Here is a 22,937-nt window from a genome sequence, read left to right on the forward strand (position 1 = left end):
CCACAGCTCACCCTGGCAGGCACTTTTCTTTGAGGCTCCCTCTTAGCTCAGTAGCTCTGGCACAGACACAAACATGCACCTGCACCTCCCCATCCATGCCACAGGCAAATGTTGTCGTTCTGAGACATATAAACTTTAATATTAAAATAACTTTGTATAAAAATACTTCTGGAGACTGATGGCAAGCAGCCTTCCACACACCACAATAGGCACCAGAGCCCTGCAGCCTGGTCAGACAGGAAGCCAGAGCAGAGCCAGAGCAGCAGATACAGGAAAATACCAGCCCTCCTGCAGATCACAAGGCACTGGAGAAACACTCTGAGGCTTGCAGCAGCCACAGATCTCTTGCTCTTGCTGTTTCCCTCCGGGGAAACACAGCATCTCAGCACTGGTGAGCAAAAGGGGCTCTGCTGAGCCCAAACAGCCCCAAGTCACCCTGGGATGCCCAGTCCCCTCATATCTCCCCTAAGTCCTCATAGAGAGGCGACAAGCTGTACTCATCCACACACTGCTCCTTCTTCTGCAGCTGCTGGGGCTTCACCACCTGGCTGTACAGCACCTCCACGTTGTTGTTGTTGCTGCTGTTGAGGCTGGGTTTGGCGAGCACCTTCTCAGGGCCGGCGCCGCCCCATCGCCGGCCAGGATCCTCCGGCCTCTCTGCCCCTTTGGGGATCAAGGCTGCCTGGGGCTTGGGGGCTGGCACTGGCTTGGGGCTCTTGGCCTTGGCGGGGAAGGTGGGCACCGAGTAATCGTCAGTGCAGGGGTTGTAGGGGTACTCGTAGCCGCCCTTGCCGTCGTGGCCCTGCGTGCGCCAGGCCTCGCTGGTGGGCCGCGCCTCGTCGTAGATGTAGGCGAAGGGGCGCAGCGAGCGCGGGGCGCGGCCCTCGGGCTCGTCGTAGATGTGCTCCTTGTGCCCAGGGCCAGCCTGGCCACGGCCCTCAGCCTGGCCACGGCCCTCAGCCCTGCCCTGGCCCTCGGGCCGCACCTGCTCGTACGGGCCCGAGTACGGCGGCACCGGCAGCCGCGGCGCCTTCGGCTCCTCCGCGGGCGCCTTGGCCTTGCTGTCCACAGGGTCCGAGTAGAGCGGGTCCGGCCAGGGCTGCAGGGCCTTCACCGCGTCCAGGGGCTCTGAGTAGACGCTGGCCAGGTCCTGGGCCGGCGGCAGCGCGCGGAGCCCCTTGGGCAGAGGGGAGCGCGGGGGGGTGCCGGACACCGCGGGCTTGGCCGGGGGCACGGGCAGCTCCGGCAGAGTCCGGCTCTTCAGCACCGATGCTGCGTCTCTCTCCTCTGCTGTGGCTGCCCTGGGTGCCAGCCCTGCTTTGGGGCTGTCGTCCCCCTCGGCGGGCAGCTCCAGGCTCAGGCTGTCGGCCAGGGCCTGGCGGATCTGCACCATGGCGGGGCTGTCGGCCTCCAGCGAGTCGCAGCTCTGCCGGTTCTCCTCCACCTGCGCCTTCTGCTCCTGGATGGAGGCTTCCACCAGCCGGAAGATCTCGTTGCCCTGCTTGGTCTCAAAGGTGAAGTTTCCAGGTCCTGAATCACAGCGCCTGCCGGCCTCGAAGGAGAACATCACCTGAGGGGGAAGCAGAAGGGTCAGCACCTGCTGATCCAGGCTGTGCTTCCCACCAAAGGGCGTGTGGCTGCAGCACTGATCCTGCACATCCTGCCCTGAAATCCTGCTCCTGCCACTCCCACAGCAAGGGTGGCCTGTGCCCAGCAGCTGGGCAGGGAAAGGCCAGACTGCCCAGCAGCCCAGAACAAGCTGTGAACTGGGACACACCTGAGGGGACATCACCGTGAGTGCCCCAGAGAGCTGCAGCTCTGCTGCCTTACATGAGCAATTCCAGCAGTTTCAACCACTGGCACCAGACAGTCTAGGAAATAACACTGAGGAAGGAGTAGGGTGAGGAGGTGGGTGACAGCTCAGCAGGGGAAACAAATATGGAACCTTGGGTGAGAAGGGAGTGATCTGGAAGCAAGAGATACAAGAGGAAGAACACAGCTTTCCACAGGAGAAATGCAGCAGCAGCAGCTCAGTTACCAAGAGTAAGTAAAGCACTGCCCTACCAGCATTAATCTGTTCATGGTAAAAGGTCCTCTAAAGAGAAGTCTTGCACCAGGGCTGTGCTTCCTCTGGCCTGAACACCTGCTCTGGTGAGCAGGTTCCCACCAGCTGACACCCACACCCCTCCTGAGCCCCATTCCCTTAACCAGGAGGATTTTCTGCCTCTCTCACAGGCAGCAGCAGCCCCTGCAGTTGCTACTGTGGGGACAAACTTCTTGTTGTGGGTCAGTGCTGCTGAACAGAAGCACAGTCAGCCCCTCACTGCTCAGCTCCCCACACCCTAAACTCTCCTCCTGCCCCCAGCACAGACTCTGCAGATGAGCTGGACATCCCCACAAGGGCAGCTCAGTTTCCACCTCTGTTTAGGGAACGTGCTGCAGGAAGCACCGTAAGCAGAGTGTGGCCAACACAGTCACTGCTATGAACAGCCCCAGGGCCACCTCTAAACAGCCCCAGGGCCACCACTAAACAGCCCCAGGGCCACCACTTCCTCCCTGTTCAGCATGGCCCAGAGCTCTTGCTCTCAGGGTAGCAGCAGGGCAGACTGGGGCCTCACTGCAGGAGAGGGGCAGACCTTTGAAGGTCAGTGAGAATAGGAGAAGTTCGCCCCACAGAGTGAACAAATCCAGGTGTCTCAAAGCCTCTCTGCTCGGGCCACCATCCTTAGGAGGGAGGGACTGAGCCTCCCTCCAGGGTTCCTGGAGTTTGGGGAGAGCTTGTGTGCAGCACTGAGGGATGTCCCTGCTCATGGCACAAGCTGGGAAGTGCTGGATGGAGAAGGAGAGCAGCAGAGGCGATGGCCTTAGTGAAAGTGGGACAACCACAGAGGGGACGAGTGTCCTGCCAGGCAGGAACTGAGAAAGGTGCACTAATCCTGCAGAACACCAGCTCAGCCTTCCACAAGGGAACAGCCCCAGGGCAGCAGCTGCAGCAGCCCCACTGCCCACCTTGTCACGGCCGTATCTCCGCAGCAGCCGGTAGGGCCAGACGTAGAGGACCCTGTCTGTCCGTGGGTCCTTCAGCACGAGGCTGTCACGCTCAGCCTTCAGCACGTAGGAGCCACGCAGCTCACAGCGCTCTGCAGCCTCAGTCCTCTGCACTGTCACCCAGAAAGCGTTCACTGTGGGGACAGGGCTGGTCAGGGCAGGGACACAGCCCCAGTGTGGGGACAGGGCTGGTCAGGGCAGGGGACATGGCCCCAGTGTGGGGACAGGGCTGGTCAGGAGAGGGGACACAGCCCCAGTGTGGGGACAGGGCTGGTCAGGGCAGGGACACGGCCCCAGTGTGGGGACAGGGCTGGTCAGGGCAGGGACATGGCCCCAGTGTGGGGACAGGGCTGGTCAGGAGAGGGGACATGGTCCCAGTTTAGAGACAGGGCTGGTCAGGGCAGGGGACATGGCCCCAGTGTGGGGACAGGGCTGGTCAGGGCAGGGACTTGGCCCCAGTGTGGGGACAGGGCTGGTCAGGAGAGGGGACACAGCCCCAGTGTGGGGACAGGGCTGGTCAGGGCAGGGACATGGCCCCAGTGTGGGGACAGGGCTGGTCAGGGCAGGGGAACATGGCCCCAGTGTGGGGACAGGGCTGGTCAGGGCAGGGACACAGCCCCAGTGTGGGGACAGGGCTGGTCAGGGCAGGGACACGGCCCCAGTGTGGGGACAGGGCTGGTCAGGGCAGGGACATGGCCCCAGTGTGGGGACAGGGCTGGTCAGGACAGGGGAACATGGTCCCAGTTTAGAGACAGGGCTGGTCAGGGCAGGGGACATGGCCCCAGTGTGGGGACAGGGCTGGTCAGGGCAGGGGAACATGGCCCCAGTGTGGGGACAGGGCTGGTCAGGAGAGGGGACACAGCCCCAGTGTGGGGACAGGGCTGGTCAGGGCAGGGACATGGCCCCAGTGTGGGGACAGGGCTGATCAGAGCAGGGACATGGCCCCAGTGTGGGGACAGGGCTGGTCAGGAGAGGGGACATGGTCCCAGTTTAGAGACAGGGCTGGTCAGGGCAGGGGACATGGCCCCAGTGTGGGGACAGGGCTGGTCAGGGCAGGGACTTGGCCCCAGTGTGGGGACAGGGCTGGTCAGGAGAGGGGACACAGCCCCAGTGTGGGGACAGGGCTGGTCAGGGCAGGGACACGGCCCCAGTGTGGGGACAGGGCTGGTCAGGGCAGGGACATGGCCCCAGTGTGGGGACAGGGCTGGTCAGGACAGGGGAACATGGTCCCAGTTTAGAGACAGGGCTGGTCAGGGCAGGGGACATGGCCCCAGTGTGGGGACAGGGCTGGTCAGGGCAGGGGAACATGGCCCCAGTGTGGGGACAGGGCTGGTCAGGGCAGGGACACGGCCCCAGTGTGGGGACAGGGCTGATCAGAGCAGGGACACCCAGCATGGCCCCAGTGATGGGGCAGCAGCAGGACAAGGCTCTGTGGAAGGTGGCCCCAAGCCAGGTAGCAGCAGGTCCCACCTTCATCTCTGGAGTAGTAGATGGAGTTCACGGCCATCTCCAGGGCTGATGACTCCCCGCTGCCCTCTCGGCCGTACGGTGACACCGTGCCATCGCTGGGGCCATTTCCCTGGCAAAGGAGAGCAGATCAGACCCAGAGTCCTCTTCCCACATCAGCCCTGCTGCCCTCCCCAGCCCCACACAGCCTGCCTGTCCTGCACCCTGCCCACTCCAGAGCCCACATGAACACGGATGAACAGGGCCAGGCAGCAAGGGGGGACTTTCTGAGCTCCTGGCAGCACTCTGTCCCCAGCTGGGTTCTGCACTGACAGGCTGCAGGGCAGCACAGCCCCCAGAGCTGCCCCCAAAGCCCGGTGACACCGGGGTTTGTGTCCTGCCCTGCCCAGGATGAGAGGGAGCCTGCAGAGGGGAAGCGAGCACTTCTATTTTAGCAGATGCAGAACTGAAAACGCAACACACACTCTGTCAGCGACTGTGTCCCAGAGCAGGGCCCCCAAAGGGCCTGGGGAGGGACACAAACCCTCGGTGCTTTCAGAGATCCTCCTGCAGAAAAGCCCCTGACAAATTACAGCTGGCACAAGGGAGGCTCAGTGGCCAGGAGCTGGAGCTGCTCCTTGGGGGTGCAGCAGAGGGTGCATCTTGCAATGCAAGTACCACAATTTCAGCTTCCAACCCACACACATGAGCTTCTTAACAAGAAGCCCAAAAAAGGGCCATCCAGCCCTTGTGTTTGAGTCCTAAAACCTCATGTCCTGAGAGCTGATAGCAGCAGCTCCTCCTCAGCTAAAGCATCCAATGCAGCAGGGCTCCAGCCTGGGATGGAAAGCCAAGGGCCACCAAATCTGCCAGAGCCTCTAAGGCTCCATTTGACAGCACTTCTCCTCATTTTCAAAAGGAAAAAAAAAAAAAAATCTGTTCTGAACTCCAAATGATCTCTGGTCCCAGCTCCCAAGCTGCTGGACCCTGCATACCCTCTGGGTAGGAACATGACACAAAATCACATTCTCCATGCAGATGATCAGCAATCCCAGCTGAGGATCTCCAGCTCTGTGCAGAGAGGCCACGTGCAGCTCTTGTGCCTCCTGCTCCAGGTCAGGCCATTTTAAAACACATGCCAGCCTTGCAGCCTTTTGCTCCCAACCTCCTGAACTTTCAGCTTGCTTCTGGATCTCAGGTACACAAATGATGGCTCCCATGTGAGGGATGGCACGAGCACAGCCCTGCTCCAAGCAGGTGCCCCCTGGCCTGGCCACCACCCTGTCCCACTCCAAGGGTGTGTTGTGTCTCCAGCTCAGCCCCAAAAGCCACTTCCAGGGCAAAGGCTGCAACCCTGACTGCACCAGGAGACACAGAGTCATTTCCACCAGTGCCTCCCAGCCCCATCAGCCTTGACATCTGGCCTGGCAGGAGACTGCAGGGAGACACATGAGGGACAAAGGTAAATCCCACTCAGCAAACACCCATCAGGAGGAGATCCTGGCATCACCAGCTGGGCACTCATCCTCCTGCCAGGCAGCTCTGCCCAGCACTCCAAGCCTGGAATCAGCTGGAGAACAACCCAGGGCTCTGCAAACACCTCCCAGGAGGGAGAGCCAGCCCTGTGGAGCTGGGCAGGTGTGGGCTGCTGTCCCAGAGGGCACAGAAAACCACACTGTCAGGGCACCCACTGCCCAAACAGCCTCGCTGGTCACGCTGGCTGACCACCAGCTCCAGGGGCTGCAGAGGGTGGGGGCTGGACAGCAGCTCCAGAGACCCAGCACAGATGAGGTGCCCCCAGCAGCAGGCAGGAGTGAGCCCCGAGCTGGGAAAGGGGGGCTCAAGAACTGGAAGCAGATGGGAGCCAGCACCACAACGCTGTCGAGGCTGCGCTTCCGCTGCTGCTGCGGCAGGAAAGGGAGCATGGCTGGGCCAAGAGGAAACGCTCCTCGGCCATCACCTGGCCTCGGGCCAGCTCTCTGCAGGGGCCAGCACGGGCTCCGCACCGGGCAACAAGAGCCCGACTTGAAATTCAGAGCCACAACCACGAGTTACTGGCAGCACGCTGAGGAGTCCCGCAAACCGCAGCAGGAGCCATCGAGAGGGCACAGGAGTGCCAGGGCCGGGCGCTGCAAACCCGGGACCACCGGACTCGTCCCCTGAGCTGCCAGCCGAGACGGGGCCACCAACACCCAGCGATGCGCGCGTCCCGCCCCGTCCCCCCCGCCCAGCCCGCGGCTCACCGGGAAGGCGATCTGGCACAGCTTCGCCACCCACTCCTCACTCTGCTGCTTCTCCGCCGCGAAGAGGAAGCTGCGGTCGCGGGTCTCCAGGCGGAACGTGGCGGTGCCGGCTCGGGGGCCGCTCTCGCCCACCGGGGCCACGCTGGTGCAGTCGCTGAGCCGCACCACGGTGCGGGCGAGTCGCCGGGTGCCCGCTCGCCCGGCCGCCGACGGCTCCTTGCAGTCGAACACCTCGAGCCGGGCCACGCCGTGCTGGCTGGCGGGGTAGAGCGCGGACCAGCCGCGCTTCCAGCGCTGCGGGGAGCGGGGTCACAGCGGGCCGGGGTCACACCGAGCCCGGGTCACACCGAGCCGGGTCACACCGATCCCGGGTCACACCGAGCCCGGGTCACACCGAGCCGGGTCACACCCAGCCCGGGTCACACCGAGCCCGGGTCACACCGATCCCGGGTCACAGCGAGCCGGGTCACACCCAGCCCGGGTCACACCGAGCCCGGGTCACACCGAGCCCGGGTCACACCGAGCCGGGTCACAGCGAGCCCGGGTCACACCGAGCCCGGGTCACACCGAGCCCGGGTCACACCCAGCCGGGTCACACCGAGCCGGGTCACACCGAGCCGGGTCACACCCAGCCCGGGTCACACCATCCCGGGTCACACCGAGCCGGGTCACACCGAGCGCGGGTCACACCGAGCGCGGGTCACACCGAGCGCGGGTCACACCGAGCACGGGTCACACCGAGCCGGGTCACACCGAGCGCGGGTCACACCGAGCCGGGGTCACACCGAGCCGGGGTCACACCCAGCCCGGGTCACACCGAGCCGGGTCACACCGAGCCGGGGTCACACCGAGCCGGGTCACACCGAACCGGAGCCGCTCCCCGCCCGCCACGGCCGCACAACCGGGAGCGGCCCCCGGGGTGCCCCCGCTCTCCGGCACGCAGCCGGCCCGAGGGCAGGGAGGAACAGGACAACGGGAGAAGGAAGGAGGGAAGGAAGGAAGGAGGGAAGGAAGGGATCCCCGCACCTACCTTGGCACCGAACTTGTGGCTGTGCTGCACCAGCAGCGGCCCCTCCATGGCCGGCGGCTCCATCCCCGCGCGCTTCCGCCCGCGCCGCTGGGGCGGGCACCGGGACGGGGACGGGGCGGGGACCGGGACCGGGCGGGGACGGGGACGCGCGTGTCAGGGGCGGGGCGTGCTCGCGGGTGTGCGCGCGTGCACGTGCGCGCGCCCCCGAGTGTCAACACGTGCGCGTGGGTGAGCGCGAGCGCGCGTGTGAGCGTGCGTGAGTATGAACGTGCGTGTGCGCGTGCCCGAGTGTGAACGCGCGCGCGCACACGTGTGTGCGCGCACCCGTGCGTGAGCGTGAAACTGGTGCGCGCACGCGCGGCACGGGCGCGCGCTCCCGCTGGGGACGGGAAAACGCGCTGGGTTGGGCGGAGGATAGCGAGGGCAACACCGGGAGCGGACAGGGGATCGGTGAGGTTTTCAGGATGGGAAAAAGGAGTGATGGCTTTGATAGCAGAAAAAAGGGAGTGGGGAACTAGAGGCTGCTTGCATCAACTCATAGTCCAAGAGAATCGTGGAATAGCCGGGTGCTCGCAGAGAGAGCAGAGACGGCAGAGAATCACAGCTGTGTATGCACAGCCCTGCACGACTCCATTCTAGCCACCCGTATCTCTGTACCTCCAGCCATGCCATGGCCCTGGGCACCGAGGCCACTCCAGGGGCACTGGGCTGCTCCCAGTCTGTCTCTGCCATGGCAGGCCACTCCAGTCTGCCCCAGGAGCCTCCTGCAGGGCCAGGCTTGAGTCCAGCGTTCCCAGCTGCAGGTGGGACAGGTGCTGTGAGGCAAGGAATAGGGACAAGCACAGCCTGTGCTCAGCACACCCAGCGTGGGTGACCCAGCCTGGTGGCACTGATGGCTCTGTGACCCTGCCAGGTCACTGCTGGTCAGACACTCTTGGGCTCCTTGCTGCTTTGATGGCCCAGGCACCATGACTCGCTTTGCTGACACAACATAAACCTGCAAAGGGAAGAGGGAGAAGCTACAGATCCTGGTTTTCCAGGCCCTGATGCCCATTTTGCCACCTGTGTATTTGATGGAACAGCTGCAGGTGAGGAGAGCTGCTGAGGGGAGCTTTGCAGTGCTTGGATGGATGCAGGGGTGACTCTCTGTACTGTCCTGGCTCCACCCCTCATATTTGTAATAAAATTGTGTTGGTGTCCTGGTTTAGGAATGATGTTCCCCAATTAAGTATTCACACTGAATCACATTGAAACATCCCAGACCAATTGCTCACAGCCCTGCCCTTCCCTGAGGCAGGACTGAGAGGAGAATTGGAGGCACAAAAAGTAAAGATCACACAAGCTGAGATAAGAACAACTAGAAACAGCAGTGGGATGTAACCACAGCAATACCAATAACAGAGTGTACAACACAGATAAACGATCAGACCACAAACCCTGGCAAAACGATTACATCAACAAACAGGCACAGTGGTCTGAAAAAGAACACAATGATTAGGTGGTGTCAAACAGCCCAGCCAGAGTGTAGGCAGGGCTCAGTGATGAGCAGGACAGGGAGCTCATGACGGGGCAGCACATCTGCAAACCCAAAGCCTGTGCGACGGAGACAGGCAGGAGCTAGAAGAGCGTCAGAGCCCAGAGCAGGGTGGCACAAGGCAAAGAGCCTGACACAGGCAGGCAGGTGAGTCACCTGCAAGGCACATGGCACACACCTGGAGAGGCATCGCGCCCCAGGTCTGGCATGAGGGTGTGGCCGGGGCTCAGAACACAAGGAGATAATGACACCCGACCTCTCCAGAACAACTCTGGGGCTGTGGGTCCCGGCGAGCTTCAAAGGCAGGAGGAGTTGTCCTGGGGCTGCACGGCGAGAACCCCCGCAGCTGGGGACGTGGGGGACCGGGGCTGGCGTGGGCACCAGGCGGGGCCGCGCTGCAGCGCCGTGAGCTCCGAGACCGCGGCTCAAGCATCGCCTCCCAGGGGCTCCGCACGGATTTCGGGGACCCCTCCGTCCCCCGCTCCCCCCCGCACCCCGGCCCCACCCGCGGGGCCGCCCCCTGCGCTGCGGCGAGCGCGTCCCGGGTGGAGCCACCCCTGCGCGGAGCCCTCCCTCCGCGCACCTTCCATCCCCTCCCGCGAGCGATCCATCCCCCAGCAAACAAACATTCCGCCCCTCTGCCACCCCCTCCCGCAAATGCTTCATCCCTCCCTGCGCACCTTCCATCCCCCCCTGCGCACCTTCCATCCCCCCGCGCATCGCTCCGCGCATCCCTCCATCCCTGCGCGCATCTCTCCCGCATCCCTCTGTCCCTGCGCGCATCTCTCCCCGCATCCCTCTGTCCCTGCGCGCATCTCTCCCCGCATCCCTCCATCCTTCCTCGCATCTCTTCCCGCATCCCTCCATCCTTCCGCGCATCTCTCCCCGCATCCCTCCATCCTTCCTCGCATCTCTTCCCGTATCCCTCTGTCCCTCCGCTCATCACTTCCCGCATCCCTCTGTCCCTCCGCGCATCTCTTCCCGCATTCCTGCATCCCCCCCGCGCATAGCTCCGCGCACCCTCCATCCCTGCGCGCCCCCCGTCCCTCCGCGCATCTCTCCGCGCCCCCCGCGCCGGCAGGGCCGCTCCTGCGCGGGGATGGCGGAGCGGCCGCGCTTCCTCTGCGGCGTGGTGGAAGGTAGGTCCGTCCGGGGCCGCGGCCGCCCGGGCATTGCAGAAGCTGTTTTGATCCACCCCAAGTGAACCGGGGTCGGGAAGGGCCTCAGGATGTGGGGGAGGCGGGAGTGGGGCCCTTGCACAGCGCCCCATCTCTGCCACGGGTCTGGACCAGCACCTCTGGGATGCTGCCAGCTCTGCCCAGAGCCCCACTGAGCCCTGCAGCCACCCCACAGAGCCGAAGCCCCCAGAGGGCACAGGGACCCTCCAGAGCTCTACTCGGGGTTCCTGGCTGCCCTGGGCTCAGGAGCAGCTTCCCGGTGTGTGCCCCCTGCCCACCCTGCCCGTGGAGCAGCAGTGCAGGAGCCCTGCCCTGAGCTGGCCAGGGAGAGCTCTGTGCTTCTCCCTCCCCACATCCCCAATTCCCTCTGGAGCTGAGCCAGGCCTGGCACCCACCAGGAAAAAATCATCTGCCCTTCTCCTGGCAGCACAGGACCCCTGTGAGGGGCACTGCCCTCTGCCTCACCTGAGAGCGAGCAGGAGCACCCATGCAAATAAATGTAAAATAAACAGGAAATGCAGGGGTGGAGAGCTGACATGAGTCAGACGTGAATCATTGATATAGCAGAGCTGACCTGGGAAAGAGGACAGGGATGATGCTGGCAAATCCATTCCAGGAGAACTGGCAGGGTGTGTGCAGGACTGAGTGCCCTCCTTGCCAGCCCACATCAGTTCACAGCAACACGTGCTGTGAAAATGTCACTGGCAGCTGCCACACAGGGACTCTGGGGACCTCACTGGGATCCTTAAATAGCAAATTTACTGCAGAAATAGCTTTTTTGGGCAAAATATTTGCTGGGATTCTTAAATGGCCACAAATTTCACCCCGTGCACAGTGGGGGACGGATAAAAAGATATTAATATGTATTGTCAATATAACATTATATTAATATATAATAGTCAATATAACAATATATATATATAATTATATATATAATATATATAATTATATTATATATTAATTCAAAGCATATGTAATAACCATGTAGGTGTTCAGGCAGGTAGAAAATCTGTCTGCAGAGAGGAGACAGATGGAGAGTGGGTGGTGCAACCACCCTCACCATTGCCCAGGACTGGTGCTGGGGGCTGCAGGGGGGGCTCCTGCCAAAGGGAGCAAACAGAATGAGGGCAGATGAGCTCAGGGACACTCAGGTGCTTTGGGAAATGCAGGTGCTTCCCTGGGTGTCACTGGCCTCATGCCAGACACGGAGAGCAGGTTCTTTCTCCCAGCTTCATGGAGTCAGTGCAGCCTGCCCTGTGCACTGCCCAGCTTTGGGAATGCTGTCACTCCCCAGGTATCTGCTCCCTTTGGCCCTGAGTGATTGATTCAAAAGTTGCCCATGACGCAGAGAAAAAGCAGGAAGATGCCTTGATGGCCAATTGCCATCACTGTCCAAAACATAAAGGATTTTCTGTCAGACTTCATGTTGCATCTGCCAGATCTTGAAGAGAATTTAGTTGGCTGGAGGTTCTTCTCTTGCTAAATCTCAGGTTGGGACACTGACAGGTTCCCCTTAACCTCTGCTTTGAGGAGCTGTCAAATCTGCATCTCTCCAAACCCATTTATCAGCCTGTCCCAGGGGAAGGGGTTTGTGTTCCTCTGGATATCCTTTCTCCCTGGCTCTGCAGACAGCTCTGCACCTCCCAGATCTTCCCACATGCAGAAATAGGAAGTGGTCCCAACAGCAGAATGTGTGCTGCATGTCTGGCAGTGCATCTCTGCATCCAGGGACAGCCCAGAAAAGACACTTTTTTAAGGCACTTTCCAACAACTGCATTTTGCCTTTTATTTCCTCCCTTTCACAGGTTTCTATGGGAGGCCATGGTCAATGGATCAGAGGAAACTTCTCTTTCAATGGCAAGTACCCTGAATTTTCCTCTCTGGAGGGGCGGTGGCAGCCAAGGGGTCTCATGTTTCTGCATGTCCCCCTGTGCCAGCAGGGGACAGGATCTGCTGGGCTGGCCGTGGGCGCTGTGGGATGGACAGACGGACGGACAGACAGACGTGGGGCCGCCCCGTGCCAGCAGGTGGTGCTGGGGCTCTGCACAAGGACCTGCCACCACCGAACTGGGGCTCTGCGGGGCTTCCCGTGGGCAGGGCAGTGGTGGCAGTGTGGGCAGCGTAATTAAGTGTCATTAAGGACCAGAGTGCAGGGAGCAGGATGCAGGTACAGAAAATGGAAGGGAAACAAGCTGTGATGTTTTAAAGCACCTCAGGAATGGGAAGCTCTAATGGGGGCATTGTCTGGTGCTGGATGTGTTCACATGCTGGCACATGAGGGTGACATGTCCATTGATATTAAGGGACTTTTGTCATGAGCTACCTAAAGTGCTTTCTACTCCGTGGAAAAATGTAAAACACTGTCTGCTGAGGAGCATAAATAAAACCAAATGAATAATCAGATGGCTTCCATACAGAAGTGCCAAAAGAGGGAGGTGCCTTCCCTCCCAGGGGACACATCCTACTGGTTTCTGACACAAACCTAGAGCTCAGCACTGGGAGCACTGGCTGAGATTTCAGTCTCCATGTGGCCATGCATGAAGCCTGGGTGACTCCTTGCTCTCCCTGCACAGGCTGCAACGCCGGGGGCTGAACTGCTACATGTATGCACCCAAGGATGAGCTGAAGCACCGGCTGCTCTGGAGAGAGCCCTACACAGAGCATGAGGCAGGTAGCGGCTCTGCTGGGCCCCTCGGGGGGTGCAGGCATCCCAGGTCCCTGAGGGGAAAGCATGGGCTGTGTCCCAGCTCTTTCCCTCCTGCCAGGACCCTGCCCATTGCACAGAGGCCCCCAGACCTTGCCAAGGGCAAGAAGGCTCCAGGTCGTGCCCATCAGGTGGAATTGCCTAAGGGACAACCCAGCTTCCCATGTGGGGCTCAAGCAATATGCTTGGTTATACCCAGGCCCACAGACCCTTGTCAGAAGTCCTCTGTCTCTTATGGAGTGGAAATGGTCTTCCTGGAGCCTCTCCCCTCTCAACCTCACCTCCTTCCTTTCAGAATCCTGGGGTTCAGCCTCCCTCTATCTCTTGTCCCACTCCACCCCCTGTCCCTCTTCATCCCATGTCCTGCTCAATCCTTTTTCTCCCTCTATGCCTTATTCCCCTGTCCCTTGTCCCTCCCTCATTTCCCTCCATCCCCTGTCCCCCTCCATCCCTTATTCCCCTTCATCTGTTGTCCTACTCCATCTCTTATTCCCCTCCATTCCTCATTCCCTTCCACCCCTCATCTCCCTCCATCCTTTGTCCTGCTCCATCCCTTATTTCCCTCCATCCCTTGTTCTGCTCCATCCCTTATTCCCTCCAACCCTTATCCCTCTCCATTGCTTGTCCCACTCCATCCCTTGATCCTGTTCCATCCTTTGTCTGCCTCCATCCCTTGTTCTGCTCCATCCCTTGTCCCCCTCCATTCCTCATCCCCTCCACCCCTTGTCCCCCTCCCGCCGTGTCTCCCAGCTCTCACAGACCCCCTGTGCTCTGTCCCCAGCCCGCATGCGGTCCCTCATCGCAGCTGCCCAGGAGCAGGGTGTGGAGTTTATTTTTGCCATTTCTGCTGGCCAGGACATGGTGTTTTCCAGTGCTGGGGATCGCCTCCTGCTGCAGCAAAAACTCAGGCAGGTACCGTGGGCCATTCCTTCATCCCACTGCTCCCAGGCAGGGGCACACGTGTTTGTTTATGTGTGCTCCCTGTGCCCGCCCTGTGGGCTGGTGTGGGTCCTGCTACACACAGGGACCAGCTCTGGGGTGCCAAGAGAGAGCTGAGGGCTCCATGGATGCCCTCCTGGGGGCAGGAGAAGGACCAGCCAAGCCCCAGAACTTGCTGGGCAGCACTGAGGGCTGGCACAGGCTGGAGCAGAGCCCCAGGGAGGACAAAGAGCTGCCGGCATGGTGGGGTTGCTTTGTGGGCAGGTGCTACTCCCTTGGCAGAGCTCAGGCAGGAACTGCCCGTGCTGTGCTGTGCCCAGGTGCCCTCTGCAGCCCCATGGGGCTCTCTGCAGCCCCGTGGGGCTCCCTGCAGCCCGGGGGTCCCAGCAGCCCTGTCTGTGCCCGCAGGTGGCTGCCATGGGCTGCCGCTCCTTCGCGCTGCTCTTTGACGACATCGACCCCTGCATGTGCCAAGCTGACAGAGATGTCTTCCCCTCCCTGGCACAGGCTCAGGCCTCTGTGGCCAACGAGGTGTACCAGGAGCTGGGCCAGCCCTGCATCTTCCTCTTCTGCCCTACAGGTACTGCTCACAGCCCCAGCTGCCCAAACCTGGGGATCCCCCTCAGGCTGGGGTGAGCCCCCTTTGGCTGCACCCAGCCCCTGTTCCTGCTGAGAGCTGAGCGCCCTGGCAGCCCCCACAGCTCTCCTCACACTCCCAGGGCAGCTCTGGACATCTCAGGATCAGACTGCAGCAGGGCTTTTGCCCATGATCCCAGCAGCCCCTCCTGTGCTGGTCCCCAGCTCTCAGGGGATGCTCTGTGCTCTCTCCCCAGAATATTGCAGCTCACTGTGCTCTCCCAGCCCCAGCCAGTCCTGCTACCTGCAGACCATCGGCCAGGAGCTGCTCCCAGGGATCGGTGTCATCTGGACAGGTGAGCAGCAGGAGCAGCTCTGGGTGTGTGGCCATGAGCAGTGTCTGCAAACCCTGTGGCCACAGGCTGTCCTGGGAGAGCCACCAGCAGGTGACCCTGCTGGTGTGGTGACTGGAACCCCATCTCCATGTCCTTGTCCCTGCTGTGTCTGTGATGGACCCTGTGCCCACGTGTGCCCCTGCCCTGCTGCCCCAGGCCCCAAGGTGGTGTCACAGGAGCTCTCAGCAGTGCTGCTGGAGGAGGTGGAGGCTGTCCTGAGGCGCTGCCCCGTCATCTGGGACAACCTCTACGCCAACGACTACGACTGCAGACGTGTCTTCCTGGGCCCCTACATGGGCCGTGCTCCTGGCCTCATGTCCAGGCTCCAGGGGCTGCTCCTCAACCCCAACTGTGAGCTCCAGGCCAACTTCATCCCCATACACACGCTGGGCACCTGGTTTCAGAGCGAGCTGGGGAGCTGTGCCCACCCTGACCAAGCAGGTACCCCTCTGTGCCAGCCCAGCCCTGCAGCTTTCCTGCACGGATCCAGGGCTGCCCAGGCTGATGAGCTGCAGTTCCTCAGGGCTGGAGGAGGTGGCAGCCCTGGGGGACAGCCAAGGTGCTCAGGATGGAAGCTACAGCCCCCAGGAAGCCTTGGAACTGGCACTGCATGACTGGGTGGCTGAGATAAACCAGCAGGCTTTGGAGCCAGGTAGGTAATGGATTTGCATGGGCAGCATCTCTCAATGCCTGGAGTGCTGGATCAGCTCTGCCAGGAGCTCAGGGGGTGGGGGCTCTGCCCATCTGGAGGGTCTCTGGGGCTGCTGTGGGTGTCCATCCTGCTGTGCTGCCCCGTGGGTGCTCCTGCCATGGCCACATCCTGGAGAGGGTTTCCTTGGCTGGCAGAACTGGAACCTGGGCCAGCTCTGGAAGAAGAGGTCAGCCAGGGGGGAGCTTGGTGTTTTGTAATGTTTTCCTCTGCAAAGCCACAGCCTCACCAGCCCCAGGGGCCTGAACTCGAGCCCAGGGTCCTGGCAGCTCATCCCCTGCCAGCTCAGGGATGGAGATCCCCATGGGCAGTATTGCCATGCAGGTGCCAAAGGATCTTCTCTCTTGTTCCTTCCTGCCAGGAGGAAGGACCCCAGGACACCCCAGTGTCAGCCTCAAGGGAGGACCAAGGCTGCAGCCTGGCACGGAGGGAGGACAGGAGGTCACTCCCGACCCTCAGCCCCACAGCTCTGCTCCTGGTGGGGCAGATCACAGCCCTGAGCCCTGCAGGGGGGCACCAGAGGAGGGCTGCAGGGAGGTGACCTCGGAGCCTGAGAAGGACACTGGGAGCAGGACACCCACTGGCCATCAGCAGAGCCCTACAGGGGCTGAGGAGCAGCTCACCACAGGGAGCAGGGAGAGCTGTGGGCCCTCCTCTGCTCTGCCCAGCGAGGCTGGCAGTGCCCAGTCTGTAGGAATCCCAGTGGCCACCAAGACCCTTCCCAGCCCAAGCCCCACCACGAGCTCCAGCAACGGGGCCAACACCAGTCAGAACATTTCCTTGCCCACCAGTGATGCCAGGACAGGGGATGGCAGCCCTGTCCAGTCTCCCAGCAGCACCCAGCCTGAGGCCATCAGGAGTGATGTGCCCCAGACACCCCCAGCACCTGGGGCTGGTGCCAGCCCTGCTGCCCCAGCCCCACTGACTGATGAGGTTGGTGCTAGCCCTGGTCCCATGGCACCAGTGACCCCAGAGGAGGCTGGGACTGGCCCCATGGCACCACTGACCCCCAAGGAAGCCACAACCAGCCCCACAGCACAGGTGACCCCAGAGGAACCCAGGACCAGCCCCACATCACAGGTGATCCCAGAGGAACCCAGGACCAGCCCCACATCACAGGTGACCCCAGAGGAGCCCAGGACCAGCCCCACATCACAGGTGACCCCAGAGGAGCCCAGGACCAGCCCCACATCACAGGTGACCCCAGAGGAGCCCAGGACCAGCCCCACATCACAGGTGACCCCAGAGGAGCCCAGGACCAGCCCCACATCACAGATGACCTCAGAGAAGCCCAGGACCAGTCCTATGTCACCAGTGACCCCAGAGGAGGCTGGGTCTGGCCCCATGAGCCCCAAGGAGGCCAGGACCAGCCCCACAGCACAGGTGACCCCAGAGGAGCCCAGGACCAGCCCCACATCACAGATGACCCCAGAGGAGCCCAGGACCAGCCCCACATCACAGGTGACCCCAGAGGAGGCTGGGTCTGGCCCCCTGAGCCCCAAGGAGGCCAGGACCAGCCCCACAGCGCAGGTGACCCCAGAGGAGGCTGGGTCTGGCCCTGTGGCACTGATGACCCCCAAGGAGGCCAGCCCCAGCCCCACAGCAGCACTGCCCCCAGGAGAGGCCGTGTCCAGCCCCACAGCACCGCTGACCCTGGAGGAGGTGCGGATGCTGGTGGAGCTCTTCTACCTGCCCTACCAGCACGGGGCTCTGGCTCAGGAGCTCCTGGAGCACTTTCGGTGGCTGCGGGCGAACAGCCTCAGCGTGGGGGTCCCTCCCTCGGCGCCCGACGCCTGCGGGGTAAGGCTGGCGCCGGTGGCGCTGCGGGAAGCGGCTGGCGTGTCCCCGGGGGCTGACAGCCGCGGTGTCCCCAGGGCCGGCGCTGGCGGGGCCGCGCTCAGTCCTTCCAGCGGCTGTGTGCGCGGGCGTGCCGCCTGCACAGCCGCCTGGTCAGCACGGCCGGCCGGGCGCTGCTCTACGACCTGCACCCCTACCTGTGGGACATCCGGAACATGCTGCTGGCAGCCTGTGCCTTCGTCCTCTGGCTGGGTACGTGCCTGATGCCAGCCCTGGCAGCCCCCATCACACCCCCCAAACCCAGCTGTGGCGGAGCGCCAGCACCCTGCAGCGCCTGGTGCTCGTTCTCTGGGGATCACGGCTTCCCCAGCAAGGAGGTGAAGGTGTCTGGTTTGCAGGACAGGTGTCTGCCAATAAAGGCAGGAGATTCTCTTTGAAATGGAGAATGTAAACACCCTCCCTCCAAATTATTATTATAATTATGAAATTAAGGGGCTCTCAGGCAAAGATATTAGGAATAGCAGTTCTCTACTAGGAAAATTAAAATAGAAATGCAGTATTACACAGAACAATCCCAACCCCTGCCAGAGTCAGAATCCAAGCTGACACCCGTCAGTCAGTCAGGGTGTTGGCACAGTCCCATTCAATGGTGGCTGCATCCTCCTGCAGGGGCAGATGTGGTTCAGCTGGAGCAGTGCTCCTGGAGAAGGTGCAGTTTCCTCTGAAGGTGCAGGGATGATGTGCAAAGGTCTGGCTTTCCTCTGGAATCCAGTGGCAAAGGCTGCTCTGCTGTTCCAAATGTCAGTTTTGATCTGGGTAGGAAAGGCTTGGCTCCTCCCCTGGCTGGAGCATCTCCCAGTGGGATGATGGAATTTTATCAGTCATGCCCTGGGACTCACTGGCCATGAACAGGAGATATCTGCTGGGGGGGAGGATGGGCTGTGGGAAGATAAAGATGATTGCCCAGCTGGTTTAAAGATGGCCCATGAGCAGATAATGTGTGCCAGGAGATCAGGGGCACTGCCCCACCCAGCTGCAGCAGATGGGGATAGAATACACTTTTTTGGTCACATCAACCCAGCACACAGCCCCAGAGATCTGGGGTTCCAGTGTCCAGCTGGCAGTGCCAAGGTCCCTCCTGGGAGTTCCCCTCCCCTTGACACTTTTCCTGCTGCTGACCCCTGTCCTGTGCTCACCAGCTCACCTCCTTTGCAGATGGTCACCTCCTCTGCGACCCTGACCCCAAGGGCACCTGGGGGAACTGCTTTGGCTGTAAGTACGGGCACTGCCCTGGCTCACCCACCTGCTGCCCCCATCACCTCCAGCCCCACAGCAGCAGCCAGCACTCACCCTCAGGCTGCCCTTCCCCACACTCTGCCTGCTGAGTGGAGCAGGAATGGCCCTGGGAATGACACACTGGGGCAGGATGAGGCACTGCTGCCATGGAGGGAGCAGATCTTCACCATATCTCACAGCCTGCAAGGAATGGCTGTTTCTAGAATATGGTTCATTAGCCCCTTTTTCCCAAAGACCTCTCAGCCTGTGTGGAAAAAGGGTTCTGGAAGCAGTAATGCCCTGGGTGACAGGTGGGGCTGTTTTTGAATGCCTGTGCAACATTTTGCACAGTTTTCCTCTGGTTTAGGGCTCCCTGGTTGCTCTGTGGGCCTTGAGACCTTTTACAACCAACACCTGCTACCAGGTGATGACCTGAGCAGGTCTCCAAGTTCAGTGTGAGAAGGAGCTGTGTGCCCTGAGCCCTTTCCTTAGAGAAGCAGCCTGCAGGGCCCATTCCCACCACCCTGGGCTGCACAGCTGGTCCCTGGAGCTGTGACAGCAGGGATCTGCGTGGCAGAGGCTGAACTCCCCCTGCCCAGCAGGATTTTGTTCACCTCATGTGTGTGTGTCCTGCTGCTCCCAGGGTGCCAGAGCATCACTGCCCCGGTCCTGCTGGGGAGGGACGCCGAGCCCTGGGCACGCCGTGGGGGCCTCTTTGGAGAGCTGCAGGTGAGTTTTCCTCCCTATGGGGGCTGGAGGAGCCATTGAGAAGGCAGTATCCCAATCCTGCAAACTTGGGAAGGCAGAGCTGCCCCTTAGCTGTGGTTGCTGGGGTTTCAGGAGTCTCAGAGCCATTCTCCTGCTGCCTCCAGGACGAGGTTTGGAGCCAGGATGAACTGATGGACTGTATCTCTTCCAGGCACTGCTGCCCGTGGGGAACAGCTGTGACCTCTTCTACCATCCACCCCCACTCTTCCCGTCCAGCCAGCTGTACCTGCTGCGCCCACTGCTGCCCCTGGACAAGGTGGGAGCCCTGGCATGGAGGGGTGTCCTGCCAGAGCCTTTGCATGGCTTGTGCTGATCATAAAATGAAGAGTTAAGGGTTCACCTGCTGCTGAACCCAGGCTGAGCTCCCAGTGTGGGGTGACACAGGTGGGGAGGGTCCTTGTGTCCAGCTCTGCTCAGAGCCAGCTGGCCTGGGGCAGTTCTTGGGGCTGTCAGAGCCTGGCCTGGAGAATGTGCTGTGGCCTCAGCAAACCCATCTCTCTCCAGCAGAGCAGAGAGGGAGCCCCCTCAGCCACAGATAAACCAGCACCAGGGCAGGGTTGCCAGGTTGTGGATGATCTCCAGCACTGGCTGTGAGCAGATGTCAGGAAAAATCCAGAACAGGACAAGTCTGGATGGCAACTTCCTGCAGCCTTCAGCAGTCTGCAGCTCTGGGACTGCCAGAGCCTGTGGGGATCCATCTCCAAACACTCATCCAGTGTAAGGGGTGATTCCCTGCTGCAGAGTAGTAGCTTCTGCCAGCTGGGACCTGCTTGTTGCCAGGCCCCTGATATCCCAGCAGCTTGATGGGATGGGGAGGGAAAGGGAGAATCTGGATATGGAGGGACAAAATGTAAAAGTGCTGCCAAATCCAGGTTTCCCATTTACCTGCAGCGAGCACCCCTCTCCTCACTCTGCTCCTCTCCAGCTCAAGGAAAGGCTAACACCACAAATCCAGCCACCACAGAGTGCAGCTCATCTGCTCAGGCTGAACCTTGACAACAACAACGTCTGTGCCCAGTAAAATTGAGAGGAAAAGCCAGCTGAGCCCATCAGCCCGTTGCAGGAACAGGCACAGCAGGACATGGCCCTGCCCCTATTGTTGGGTGATCAGGAGCAAGGCTTTTATCAGAATGTTTGCAGCAGCAAACTCAACTGTGACCAAGACAGGACATTTGGGGATGTCCTGCTGTGCTCAGGCTCTCTGGAGACCTGAGTTTCAGGGTTGTTTTTGGTGCTGTTCTGGCTGCTCTGAGCCCGCTCCAGCCTGGGGCCGTGTCTGCAGTGGCTGCTCTGGGGATGCCTGACCAGAATGGCAATTTCTGGTGTGAAGGCTGGCTGTGCTGTGGCCATGAGCCCGAGGCCAGCAGAAGGTGGTGGCTGGCATTGTGGCACAGCCAGGGCTGACGTGGATCCGGGTCTTCCAGGGAGAGCTTTACCGCATGTGCCGGGAGAGTTTGGACTGTGATCCCAAAGTGGCAGAGATCCTCGTGGCCCACCCCGATCTCCTCGGTGACAGGTGAGATGTGGCCCCTCTGAGCTCCCTCTGGCCTGGCTGTGCTGAGCCTGGACATGTGAAGCAGGGCTGGGCAGTGAGGTGATGGCCTCTTTTGGCATCCCTGTGGGGACCAGCACTGCCCCATCTCACTGGGAGGGACAGGGAGGGACACTGATGTCCAGCAGGGTCATGGCAGCCACCATTGTGGATGTCCAGCCTGGATGCTGGAGGCTGCAATGCTCTGAGGTTTTCCAGGGGCTCCAGGCTCAGCTTAGCCGTGCTCCTGCTCTTCCTGGCAGGCTCCTGGGCAGCTTCCTCAGCCTGAGCCCCGAGTACACCTTTGTGCTGGAGGATGAGGGTGGCCCGTGTGGCTTCGCCGCCGGAGCGCTGCACGCCGAAGGTTTCCTGCAGCAGCGAGACAGCAGCTGGCTGCCAGCCATACGGCACAAGTACCCCCCAGACCTGGGCACGGGGGGCCCAGCTCTGGGACAGGTGAGGGGACACCTGCAGCAGCGGGGAGCAGGGATGGGAGAGGTGCAGGGGGTTCCCTCACCTGTGCTTGTCTCTCGCAGGATGCCCTGGAGGAAGCAGTGCTCTTCTTCCACGCAGAGCCACTGGCAGTGCCCCAGCCTGTGCTGAGGCGCTTCCCCTCCCTGGTACAGCTGGGCACGGCCCCTCGTGTGCTGGATGTGGGGGCCAGTCGCAGCCTGGCCCTCTGCCTGCTGAGTGCACTCAGGGCCAACGGTGAGCATGACCTGCGAGTGCTGGCCCTTCATCCAGCACAGCCCCATCCCAACAGCCCCTCACCCACCAGAGCTGGGGGCTGTTCCCTCTCTGGAGCAGTGTGACAGTGCTGCCAGGCACTGTCCCCTCCCCTTGCACATGTGAGGATGTCTCAGGACATCACAGGGGCACTCTGTGACAAAAGGGGAAGGGGAGAAACCCATCCCCACATGGAGGGGGTCCCTGTCACTGCATCCCCTGACCTCTCCCCTCCCTTGCAGGCTCACGGGGAGTGTTCTGCCAGGTCAGTGATGCCGACCGGCAGCAGCTGAGCTTCTACAGCAAGCTGGGCTTTGTGGCCCTGCCGGTGGCCTGGGGCAGCTCTCCCGGCTCTCAGCTCCTGGGACGTCTCCTCTGACGGGGCACAGGGAGGCAGAGCCCCAGGCCAGGCTGAACCCCCCATCCCACACAGCATCGGCCTGAGCGAGCGGGAGCAGAGGGGCACCTCGGGCAGGCCAGGTACACATGAGAGGGACATGGGGGCGAGCAGGATGGCACTGGGACGTGTGCAGGGCTGGGGAGCAGAGAGCTATTTCTGCTGCTCACGGGATTTGGCTACCTCTGTGCCGCCCCGACTGCTCCTGTTTGCTGGGAAGCCAGGCTGTCACTGCCCATGAGCAGTGTTTGGGTTTGTGGTCCTGGAGCACAGCACGGTGCCTTCGTGCTACGGGATGTCCCTGTCACACAGGCTGGGCTGCCCAGCTCTCTCCACCCCCTGTGTGGCCTGAGGCTGTGCAGCTGGTGCTGGGGCTGGCTCTCGGCACTGAGGACCTGTCTGTATGGATTGATCCGGTATGGGATGCAGTGAGGCAGCCTCTGTTTCTGTGCCTGGGGCCTGAGGGAAGTGCTGTCCTTGGCAATAAAGCGTTTGCTGGGCTCTCACCATGGCTCGTTTCTTGGGGGAAAGTGTCAGCACATCCCTCTCACACCCACATCTCGCACTGGCTGTTGCTACAGGCGCTCCTGTGTCCCCTCAAACACAGCAGCTCTCCTCACGTCCCAGCTGCCCCCCAGCTT

At 61.5% G+C, this 22,937-nt stretch overlaps 2 protein-coding genes across 2 annotated transcripts; one reads left to right on the forward strand and one right to left on the reverse strand.

Moving 5' to 3' along the window:
- Positions 1-117: 117 nt before the first annotated feature.
- DOK1 (docking protein 1) lies at positions 118-8,014 on the reverse strand. The gene is made up of 5 exons (XM_056489265.1): positions 7,768-8,014; positions 6,738-7,031; positions 4,519-4,627; positions 3,010-3,182; positions 118-1,570 (listed from the first exon to the last, which is right to left on the reverse strand). The coding sequence occupies exons 1-5, from the start codon at positions 7,828-7,830 to the stop codon at positions 455-457; spliced, it is 1,755 nt and encodes a 584-aa protein (XP_056345240.1). The 5' UTR covers positions 7,831-8,014; the 3' UTR covers positions 118-454.
- A 2,014-nt stretch (positions 8,015-10,028) lies between these two features.
- On the forward strand, positions 10,029-22,801 carry LOC130252076 (protein O-GlcNAcase-like). The gene is made up of 17 exons (XM_056489266.1): positions 10,029-10,440; positions 12,285-12,336; positions 13,053-13,150; positions 13,965-14,095; positions 14,531-14,702; positions 14,956-15,054; positions 15,250-15,534; positions 15,617-15,745; positions 16,164-17,602; positions 17,677-17,851; positions 18,815-18,871; positions 19,518-19,603; positions 19,794-19,898; positions 21,067-21,158; positions 21,437-21,629; positions 21,710-21,881; positions 22,142-22,801. The coding sequence occupies exons 1-17, from the start codon at positions 10,401-10,403 to the stop codon at positions 22,276-22,278; spliced, it is 3,462 nt and encodes a 1,153-aa protein (XP_056345241.1). The 5' UTR covers positions 10,029-10,400; the 3' UTR covers positions 22,279-22,801.
- Positions 22,802-22,937: the final 136 nt, after the last annotated feature.

This window comes from Oenanthe melanoleuca, chromosome 4 (genome assembly GCF_029582105.1).
Source record: "Oenanthe melanoleuca isolate GR-GAL-2019-014 chromosome 4, OMel1.0, whole genome shotgun sequence".
In the NCBI taxonomy this organism is placed as follows: domain Eukaryota; kingdom Metazoa; phylum Chordata; class Aves; order Passeriformes; family Muscicapidae; genus Oenanthe; species Oenanthe melanoleuca.